This window comes from Cyprinodon variegatus, unplaced genomic scaffold (genome assembly GCF_000732505.1).
Source record: "Cyprinodon variegatus isolate N-32 unplaced genomic scaffold, C_variegatus-1.0 Scaffold36, whole genome shotgun sequence".
Classification (NCBI taxonomy): Eukaryota; Metazoa; Chordata; class Actinopteri; order Cyprinodontiformes; family Cyprinodontidae; genus Cyprinodon; species Cyprinodon variegatus.
Genome location: NW_015150489.1, coordinates 1,979,523 through 1,990,775, shown reverse-complemented (window position 1 = coordinate 1,990,775; position 11,253 = coordinate 1,979,523). Strand labels below are relative to the sequence as shown.

Below are 11,253 nucleotides of genomic sequence, written 5' to 3'. Positions count from 1 at the left end.
AAAAAAAACATCCAGAGAAATTTTGTTTCAGTTTTAACATGGTATCTATTTGTTTAATTTCCATGTTTAGGATTGTACTGGAAATGAAAGCAGTTGTGTAATTAACATAAAAGTTAGATTTCACTCTGATACATTTATAGTCTTTGGCTTTTGTTTCCAAAATAATAATAAAAAAGTTTTGTTTAAAAAAAAAAAGAAAAGAAAAAGATAAACATTCAGTCCATATCAGAGATGCTTTAGTCATCCGCTCCGCTTTGCTCCATTTTTTATTATCTGCCGCCACCATGTGGTCAAATGTTGCATTGCTGTGAAGCCGATGACGATGTAGAACACTGGGGATCAGGCCAAACTCCTATGCTGGGTGTAAATACAGGTCAGGTAGAGATGTACAGGTATGGACGGCTATTTAAGAAGGGCAAAAATGCGCCTCCTGACTGGTCTTTAGGATCTGAACATCCCATAGTCTCATAGTAAGATCTGGGCGACGTAAGGGGAGTGAGTGCTAGCTACTGCAGCCAACAGTGGTAGGTCACTGGACTCAATCCTGCAAAGATAACAGAGAAAATATCAGGAGACTGCAAACACAACCAGCTGTGCTTCTTCACTGAGAGGAAGAGAAAAACTGAAGTGCTTACCCCAACACCATGCCGAGCTCTTTCACATGGACTCTTGTCTGGCCTTTTAAATACTCAGCAAGCATCTTACTCTTAAAATAAATTTCCTGCAGGCGGTCCTCAAGGTGCATTATACACTAATGGGAGAGACAGCAGCACAATTAGAGCAGGAGACACTCATAACTACAAAAATCAAGTGAAAACCTGAAAGGAGTGACATACAAAGTTAGGGGAAAGGTTTAGCTTGTAGAGCTGATAGGTGGACTGCAATATGTTGGAAACCAGGCTGGAGACCAACACTTCTTTTCCTAGCTTGGTTGGATCGGTGACTCTCCTCTGACTGCTGGCCACCTGGACAGTCCACTTGTCTGTGTCTGCTATAATGCAGACGGCCTCGGCAATAGGCTCATCCAAAACAGGATGCTGCACAGGACAAAGAGTAGATATTTTTATAAGAATAACACCAAAGAAAAAAATGTTACAAGCTAAATCATTAAAAGAGCATAACAAGAGCATGCAGAATGTCTTTATCATTTTGTTAACTGTTGGTTTTTGACATGGCCTTCTGCAGAGAGTTTGGAAATGAAGGATCTATGGTTGTTTTTATTTGTCGGTTTACCTGAACAGCATGGTTTAACTCCGTCATGAGGCTTTGCCGTAGTTTCTCATCACTCGGGATCCCATGCAGTACAAAGTCTGGAACATAGGTGGGGCAGTAACCTCCAAAAAGAGAGCGACCAAAATTGGCGATGGTGGGCTTAGAGTAGTTCTCGACCAATTTTGCCCTGGAGATTTCAAAATAGAAAATTTAGCATTTTTGTTCTACTTAAAAGTAACCCATTGAGAACCAAAGTATTTGTTGGAGTAAAAGCAGAGAAGGGAACTCAAACTCACCCAGGGAAGGGAACCAGCACCTCCTCCTGCCAGTCCTCCGTCTCCTCGCTCTCGCTGTCTCCCAGTGCGCTATCGGAGCTCTCATTGCGTGGTATTTCCCAGTCATTGACAGAGGCTGCCTGGCACTTTTGGTCCTTGTTGCAGTCATTTCCTTCCTGGCGGAGAGAGACGCCCCGCCTTGGATCCTTGTCCTCCTCTGCAGGACAGCTTCTGCAGCAGCAGGTGTCAGAGGAGTCTGTAGAGCTACACCTGCACCTCCTCTGAAAAGAAGACGTGTTCCCCTTCCTGCCTGAGCCCAAATCTGGATTATTTAGTGCACTTTGACAACTGTGATCCCCCAGGTCAAGAAGTCGTTGAATCCCAGACGGATATAGTAAATGTTTGTGCATACTGTCTGTGGTCGTCTCCTGGTTGTGTATAGTCCTCGTCTCCAAAGGGTTCTCTGAGCTAAAACAGTTATTACAATAGTCCGCACATTTGCTGCTCCACGGGGGGATCTTGTTAGATACCCGCTGCAGAGCTGTGGTGGCCTTGGTCTGATTGGTTTGGTCCTCAGCTGCACCGGTGTTGATGGTCTTAGAATGTGCTCCTCTCTGCAGATATTGTTTGTGTTTTTTGATTTCCACCTCCATCTTTAGTCTGCGGCTTTCTGTGTCCGACTCAGGAGACATGGAGTCTCCAATAAGGAAAGTCACTTTAGTAGCTGGCTCTTCGTCCTCAGCCAAAGCCATTGGTCCTACTGCAGCGTTTCCAGGTAAGACGGGTACTGGCATTGCTCCAGCAGAGCTCTTATCAGGGGGCTTCTTTGCCAAGCTGGCTCCTGAGGGCCAAGGGACCTGCATTTTACTGGTTTGGCTTCCTACTGAAGTATCCACCTCAGCTTCAGCATTATTACAGACAACAGTCCCAGAGGAAATAGATGAAGTGGATGTGAGCTCTAAAGGCAACGATGAATCAACAAGTTTCAGGTCACTCGTGGTCTCTGCCTCTAGAACGGAGCCCTGCTGCCTAGGAGAGGCTGCCATGCCAAGTCGCAGCACCCTCTCCACTGGGACCTCGGGTATCAGAGGGTCGCTGGACTCCAGCTGCAGCTCTCTGGGTTCAGCAACTTCTGCCGTTCTGATATGAGAAGCCGTATCCTCACTGGGCCTGGATTGAAGAACACTACTCCTGGACCCTTGACTCAGATTACCGTCCTCCTCATCATCCTCATCTTCTTCTTTGGGTGCTTCACTAGAGCTGTGATCTACCTCCATGTCAGTGTATGTACTGCTCTGGAGGCTGTTGTCTGAACGGTAGCTGCTGTCTTCAGCCTCAGTTTGCTGACAGTGTGCCCCTTGGGACAGATAGTCTCCACTAGGTTTGTGGACAGTAACCAGGACATAGTCCGACTCCTCCACCTCCCCTTTTCTAAGTGAGGTGGTGATAAGGGAGCCAGGTATGACGATAGCTTCATCCTCAGCACTGTCCAGCATGTGGGTCTCTAGCAGCTCTGAGCAGCGGATGAAGTATGTGAGGACATACAGGAGCCTCTGGACCAGCTCCTGTCTGCGCCCGACTACCACCGTTCTCGATAGCCGCACCGGAGACCCAATGGCTCCATATAGGTCTCCTACAAAGTTTGGGGATAAGAGAGTTCTATAAATGTATGTTATGCACAATGAAAAAATTAAGTTATACTCATTTATGGAACTTAAATTTCTAAGTGGACTGATGTGAAGGTTCAGTCACTGACCACTAGGTGTCAACATTAACAAGTTTTTTAAATGTGCAAAATGTATTTTTGAAACATTTAAAAAAACATTATTTTCCCAATGCATCCATAAATTATCTACTGATGCATAAATTCAAGGGAATGATGATGGATCAATGCAGTAGTTTCCAAACTTCTGTTTTTTTCTTCCTCCCATGGCTACAACAACTCGTTGAAAAACTGCCCATGAATTACTGCATCATTTACTTTCCCTTTGGGATTAATTCAGCACTTTTTAATAAAATTACACATAACTTATAATAGTGACAATTCTTAAAAACTTTTCCAAAGGGTCTTTGTGAATGTTTTATGCAGACAAAATAATGTTTTAACTTCACTATATTACTTCGAGTCTAAATAAAATACAATCAGAATTTATGTTCACATCCAATTGATAGCAAGGCCTTTAAAAGAAGGAAGTTTGTTCTCTTTAGGAGGGTGTGTTTGAGTCTTACCAAGCTGTGCCCACAGGGGGTTGTACGGATGTGTCTTTGCCAGCATGTCTACACTCTGGGAGGAGTGCTTCTCAAGGAAGATCTTTATAGGAGGCTGCCCATTGGGCATAACTGTGGGCACCCAGGCCAAGTGATTGGTCAGGATGGCTGTTAGTAATGCAGGAAGGAACCTGGAAAACAGAACGGCGTGGTCAGAAAAGAATTTACTTTTAGCGGAAATTGTTGTTTTTTTTCCTTCCCTCCTGACCTTATTTGGTAAGGCCAGATTTCCTGTCACTACATGGAAAACTTTGACCAGACTTTTCCTTTCACAACCCGCCACTTAACAGAAAGTGTTGCAAAGCTCACATAAGCATAAACATACACATGGACACACTAAATTCTCATGATTCACTTCCCGTTTCTCACCACAAGTGTCTACTTCTCTCGCTGTCTTATGACTCAAAGCAATAATCGAAGCCTAGTTAGTTACAACACATGTCAGCCATCAGCCACATCAGTCATAGGGCTTACTTAGTAATGGCATCTCTCAATATAGACTAGATGGGATATAGTAGAACCACAGGTTCCCATGGTAACCTGATGCTCCACTAGTCAACAGCATTGGGGATGCAGCTGGGAGTAGGTCAGGCTAACCAGTGGCAATGGAAACTTGAGCCATGAAGTCATGCTTGTTAGGAAACAAACTGCTACCTAGGAGATGCTGTCTCCATTTTAAAACTATAGTTAATGAGTCTGTTGGGGTTTAGAGTCTCAGCTTGCTCTGACACGGGGCTGTGCAGTAAAGCAAACTCCCTTTAGTGACAGCAGCAATCATTTTAAATATTCACAAAAGCAGAATTCAGAAAAAGACAAGTTTCCCTCGGTTGGTTAGAGCTGCTGATCCACAGGTCAAATTCTGAAGAAACAGGTTACCATTGATCTGGAAAAAGCAGCCCTCGTCCAATTCTTCTTTCATATGTTGGATTAATTAGGTGAAATAACTCTAATAATAATCATCATTTAATGCTTGTTGGACAGGGACAGATATGAGCAAGCATTTAGAGTTTTAGTACCAGCAACATAAATCAATTTTACTAAATATGTTCAAAGAATGTCCTGCTACCGATTCATCCAGTTTGGCACAGCTTTGTAACAGCCACAATAAGGCAATTGAGACTGGCTTTTCATTCAGTTTTTGTTTGTATGTTTGTTTTATAAAAAGTAGAATGACACTGAAGCTGTCATTGTGTGAGTAGGAAGGAGTTTTCTATTGGGCTTTACATGGTGTTGGGAAGAGAATGATCCATGCATGTGTGGATATGGATGGATCCCTCTGATAATAGGCCCAGTGACAGGCCAACACAGATCAGGAAATGTGAATCTGAAACATTTGAGGAGGGAGCTTTTTTTCTTTTCTTTTTTTTTCCCAATGACAGCCTAACGTGCTAGATCTCAAGCAACTGATAAAACGACGCGGTTGTCAATAAGAAGAGATACTCAACTGGTTCTTGGAGGCCTGCTCCATCATTAAAGCCAGCTCCTTCATGAAGTGGCCGCAAAGCTGGTTCTTCTCAGATGCTCCGGACATCATAGTCAACCAGACTGGCTCGGCCACGCGGGGCATCGTGTAGAGGTCACAGATGGTCATCCTAGAGACGAGGTGTGGCAAGGCAGGAATGGAGAGGGAAATAACGGGGGAGGGAGAGAGAAGACAGAACAATTATTGTCTCTCATTGAAAACAAAGGAGATCTTAGTTCACAGAGCTTCACTGTCTGCTCTGAGGCTATGGGAGATCCTCACTGTGTGTGTGCTCCTGTTTTGGCTATAGAGTGAGGTCCGTTTCTCTTATTTCACCATCATATTGAGGACCATTTATGTCAAAGTGAGAACGTTTAGCTGGTCCTTACTTTTGTTACTTATCGGTTAGGTTTAGCATCGAGTACTGAACTGAATTGAGGTTAAGGTTGGGTATGCACTGATCATGCTTAGGTTTAGGGTAAGGAGATAGAAAGGGTAGAAAATGACAAAAAATAAATAAATTTCAATATAATTCAATACATGGTCCTCACAACATGTACCAAGACGAGTGTGTGAGTATGTGTGTACACATTGGTCACAGTCCAGCCAACTTGCCTGCTCTTGCACATAAAGACAACTGTCTGTTGGAATGAACAGTGCGTGTGTGTGCCTGCATGCATATGTATCTGTATGTTGCTCAGCTCTTTGGGCACTGAGAGCAACTTGAGTTCTCCATGGAACGTGGGATGTTGGCGTGCTCGTCTCGGCCTGCGGCCAAGCTTTAACACGGGGCTAAAGGGAATCTCTGCAGCCAAAGCAATGTAAAACAATGCAGATGCAAATTCACCCGCCAACTTTTGAGCTAAAAATAGGTTAGCATATTGTAACCAAAGCAGTAAACAGCTATCAAACCTAGTGATCAGTCACATGTTGTCAAAGTGCTGCTGATAAGGAGGAAAAACTATTTGCACAATTGATCCGTCTTGTTGGAAGCTTCTGGATATCTTAGCTTGTAAATAAAGTAAACTCCTGACCTCTGATTTATAGAGACGCCAGGTAAATAAGAGCAGCAGACGGACCAGGAGAAAAACAAGGTGTTAAATAGCAAAAGTGACCTTTTTAACTAGTCTGACATCTAGGTTATATTTGGAAGGAATGGTTTCCAAAGGAAGCTTCACTTACAAAAATCAATCATAAGAAGTACTAGCTAAAACTAATGACAACATCTCGATTACATTTTGTCAAAGAAACAGCAGTTACCTGTCCTTCATGATAAATTTCTAAATGACATTTGAGACCCGACCCAGATAATGTCACAAACATTCTAAAGGGTTTCTTTTACCACCAACTAATTAAAATAAATTACAATTTATCTCAAACAAATAAATGAACACATAGTTCTTTTATAACAAGGGAGCAGTTGAATATCCAAAGCATGTATCCAGGCCTTCAGTACGTCAGCAGGGCAGCAAAGACAACGTGTCAGTATCCGCATCAAATGACCAAACAATCTGTCAGACATTCCTGCATTTTGAACAGCTTCCCAAATCCTCAGCCTCCATCAGACCCCCCCTCTATCTGCTGTACGTTTGTACACTTTGCAGAGATTCGAGACTGAGCCAGCTCTAAGAGCAGGTTTCCACATCCCTGCTGCAGCTGTTCAGGTGAACTTAACAAGAAACGACCTGAGGTGGGGAATTAAACTGACGCGTTTGGCGCCGGGAGGTTGGATTTGTATTACTTCACTATGCAGGTCAATTTGTTTGAGATGATGCCGTTTGGTCCTGCTAAGCTATTTCCAGAGACAAAAATTGTTTTTTTCTGTTTAATTGTTTTCATGAATATTGAGCCCTTTTAATAAGAAGGAAGCCCTGTAGATAACAACTTGTTTGACCAACCTGTGGAACAAAAGCGGCCAAATTTCATTCAGAACTGTTTCAAAGTGACTTTGATTTATTTGAGCGTCTGCCAAGTTTCCCTCAGTTGAAAAAATAAAAATAAAAAAATAGGAAAGCAAAAGTTTGAATCTAATTCAGGATGTAGTAGCTAAAACGTTTTACTGTTTTTCTTTGATATTAAGAAAAACTTAGATCAACTACATTTTAAATATAGTGTAATTAAACTTTAATTACTGTAGAATTTTCCTGGATGTTTAAAAATTTTACTCTGCTTGTAAATAAACATTAAAAGAGCAGTTTTTAGACTTGGAAAGGAGTAAGGCATGTGTATTTTACCCAGAATGAAGGGTTAAGTCCTGAGTAGAGATTCATCTGGCAGATTACAGATTGATATCTGACTGACCAATTCTAACTTTTTTCAAAGGATTATAAAATTTGCTGATAGAGGAAAATTTTTAACTAACAAAAATGAAGAAATTTGATGTCTTTATTCATCTAGGCATGAAGATATACAGGTTTAGTTGTCTCCTTATAGCCAACAGTTGACTGTACCTTTGCATTAGTAACTGAAAATCAAAGACAATCTGAACAGAACACCATTTCAAATACTAATAAATGTAAATTTTTTGTTTATAAAATCATGCTTAAGTTTTAAAACTCAAATATTTTTCAAACTACATTTTTTTATGCTTATCCAGAGAAATCTTTTAATTGCAAATAATTTTTTTTAGTCACAATCTTTCTGTCACAGCTATGACGGACAGATTAGCTTGGCTTCCTCAGATCTGGTTACAGGGGAACAGAAACGGCTCCAACCCATCAATCCTCAGGGTTGGTACAGGAGTCCCTCTCGTGTCGGTCTAAATGCAAACCCTGACATTACTGCTGTTGGCTGGTGTGACTTTTATGTACCCATGCCTCTGCTAAGTGCGCAGCTTATCTTTGCCAGCATGTGTGCGTGTCCGCCCTCCTCCGACGTCAAAGCCACATCAGCATCGGGGGCTGGAATTTCTTCCAGTTTCCTTCTTTGATGTTCCATGAAGTCAAAGCCTCTTAATGCCAAAGGTGCCGCCCCCACAGCCTGGAGGTGAAATTTCATAGATATTTGTCTGGTCCAGGGCACAAGTGTCCCTCCTGCTGGCACCCAGTATCTACTATTCTGGTGCTTGCTTGTGACCAGATTCTGGGGAAGGTAGGGTTGCCAGCCGGTCAGCTTGGGTTGCTGAGGCCAGGTGTCAACAGCCACATGACCGCAGCAATGCGGAGTCCTCGCACGGCGAGCTGCCAGCGAGGGGGGAGCAAGTGAAAGTACTGCAGCGCTTTCAGGGATGTACGTGAACAAACACTGACTTGATTGTTTTATGACAACCAAACAAACAGTCATGGAAGAGTGGCAGCACATCCTACACTTACAAAGAAGGCCGATGATGAAGCCTTAGATATAAGGCAACATAATTAATGTCATTACAAATAAAGTCCGAAGCCTTCCTGGAACTGATGTTTCACACAGGTCTAAATAAAAGCTACCTCTTTAGGTTCCACTACCATCTGTCCTGTATTATGATCAGAATGTCACCACTCATGGTTTTTCGACCTCAGGTAGGGCAGAGGGATATTGCTTTTCTCAACATGTAGAAACTTTTCATAGCAGATGTTTATAACGTTAACTTATATGATTATACGACCACAATAAAAACAAACTATCAACTTGAAATTATTCTAAGGCATAAAGGTAATTTAAGGGCAATACAGCAAAGAAAAAACAGCAAAGAACAAAGTCAAAATTTGCAGAGGAATGATGCTGGATTTAAAGTCCAGGAACCAATGGATAAAATAAGGAAAGTCATGTGTTACATGTGGTGTTGTGTGTTTTGTTTCCACCCTTGCAGCAGCCACTGGTCAAATTTGACAGATTGTAGTGCCATCCAAAAATACCAGCTTATTTGAATTGCATCCATGCAAAATAAAAACAGACCTAAAACTCAGTGATTTAGGCAGTCAATTAATGGAGATACTGAAAATATTATTGTTTCTCTACTTTGTATGATATTGATTGTATCAATATGTAGTTGTTTTTTTTTAAAACACTTTAAATGAGAGCATGGGTGAAGGAAGTAAAAAACATGCCCTAAATGATTTCAGTGTCAAAGTGAGAGTGAGTTTCTGCCACACCTGAACTCGTTGAGTCCATCCACCATTCGGCTGTAAGCCAGGGCTTTCTGACTGGCATCTGCTGACCGCCGACTTATCTTCATGGCCTTGAGTGACATAACACACATGTGGTTTCATTACTGCCAATGAAGTCGTTAAACAAAGGAACATGTGGGGAAATAGGTGCAAGAACAAATACCAGAAAGCAGGACAGAGAATAAATTGAATGGTTATCTTTAACACATGGATTTCACATCCAACAGTAGTACAAAGCAGAAGCATAGCTGAAGGCTGTCTGCCATTTCAACAAGCTATATAATAACCTAGGTTATCAAAATGTTACACAGGAAGGTTAAGAACATAAAGCGGTTTTTAAAATAGAGACAAGCACCTGTTCAATGGCACTCTTCAGCTTGTTCATGTGACTTTCAAACAGTGGGAAGTGGGAGAAGAAAAAATCCTGGAAGCGGCTGCTTTCTTCGGGGTTCGGCGACAGGGTGAAGATGACTCCGATGGCAATCTTCTTCTTCCGCATCGCCCCGAGGCTTTGACCTCCACTTTCATCAGACATGTTGAAGCTCTCCTCCACTGACCTAACCATAGAGTTCACAGGGAGTCAACTTCAGTCAACAAGAGGAAACAGAAAAATAAGGTGCAAGTATCTGAAAATTAAAACCTGTCATTCTGCTCATTAGGATTAGTAAGTTCAACACTGAAACTATTTAAAGCCATATGAAATGAAGTGGATTCAATAAACTGTAATTTTTTCTTGTTAACGTGTTATTAAGATTTAAAAAATAATTTTTCATTGTAAAATGTTTTTGTATTGCAGTTAATAGACAAGATCCTTTGGTGGTGGCAGAAAAGATTAGCACAACAGCTGCCTTTACATTAACAGGCTAACGTAGCATCCTGTCTAGTCACAGGACTGAGCCATTGTTAGCAGTCATTAGTGCATAGCAGCGGCATTTGTCATTCCCCCTGCTGCCTGCTGCATTGAAAGGACATTTTTTGCATGATGAACTTTCTAAAAGATACAGTGTAAGGAGGCATTTCTAACCATTTCATATCAACATCTTGCATTATAAATACACTTAATTTTAACAAGGTGGAATTTCTTATTTTTTGTTTTTCTAGTTGTATTTTCCATTCTTTAGAATAGCTTATTTTAATTCAAAGATTTTATCAGTTTGTTTTGATTTTTTTTTCAAGAAATCCATACATTTATGTTCTGTTTCTTCAGTGCTTAATTGCATTTACTTTGATTATTGTTCATCTATAGTAGGAACATCATTTACAAAAAAAAAAAATAATACACAAACACTAATACAGCATATTTCGTTGATAAATCAATGAGTGAATGAGTTAATGAGTGTTAAACAGGACCCCTAAGTGCATTATGATCATCAAACAGTGTAAATAATCCCAGACGGGACCCTGGATCCATTTATGTTTCTGCCCCAGTATTCCTCCACACTCCGCCATTATTTCTACTGCAAATACAAGTGAGGCTTTGCTTAGGAGTCAAGAGAGGCCCCCTTTAGTGCATGGGGCTAATTTTTATCTGATAAACCATTCATCAACAATTGATTGTCAGTCGATTATTTGTCTGCATCCCTATTTCCAAGAAGAGGTGAATGAGCGTATGAATCTCACCATCGTGGAAATACACCGTTCTCCAGGCTGGTAGTTTGACTGCGGAGCCATCGGCGCTGGTAGCTGGAAGCGCAGCTGCTGGTCAACGAGGAGCCAGGGGAAGGGAAGGGAGTGATCAATAGGCTGCTCAGAGATGCTGTAATGACACAGGGTGGGATGGAACAAAGAAGACAAAAAAAGGTTAGTGGAAACAAATAAAAAGGGCAGAAATGGAAAAGCAGATCAACAGAGAACAGATATAGACATAGAATGGTGACTGACAGTGAAAAGGTTGAGTGTTAGTACAAAAACGGACAGAAAACATTTAGTTTTACCCATTCAAAATCAAACA

The 11,253-nt window shown here is 41.5% G+C and overlaps 1 protein-coding gene across 2 annotated transcripts in view; it reads right to left on the bottom strand.

The window, feature by feature from the left end:
- Nucleotides 1-11,253, bottom strand: part of fnip1 (folliculin interacting protein 1) — a 34,388-nt gene continuing 23,135 nt past the window's right edge. For both annotated transcript variants that reach the window (XM_015404841.1, XM_015404834.1), the window contains 10 exons: nucleotides 10,923-11,058; nucleotides 9,658-9,859; nucleotides 9,288-9,373; nucleotides 5,201-5,347; nucleotides 3,717-3,886; nucleotides 1,509-3,120; nucleotides 1,234-1,399; nucleotides 837-1,037; nucleotides 636-751; nucleotides 1-544 (listed from right to left, as the gene is read on the bottom strand). In XM_015404841.1, coding sequence (XP_015260327.1) covers nucleotides 466-544; nucleotides 636-751; nucleotides 837-1,037; nucleotides 1,234-1,399; nucleotides 1,509-3,120; nucleotides 3,717-3,886; nucleotides 5,201-5,347; nucleotides 9,288-9,373; nucleotides 9,658-9,859; nucleotides 10,923-11,058 — 2,915 coding nt within the window. In that variant the 3' untranslated portion in view covers nucleotides 1-465. The remainder of the gene's footprint in view (nucleotides 545-635; nucleotides 752-836; nucleotides 1,038-1,233; nucleotides 1,400-1,508; nucleotides 3,121-3,716; nucleotides 3,887-5,200; nucleotides 5,348-9,287; nucleotides 9,374-9,657; nucleotides 9,860-10,922; nucleotides 11,059-11,253) is intronic.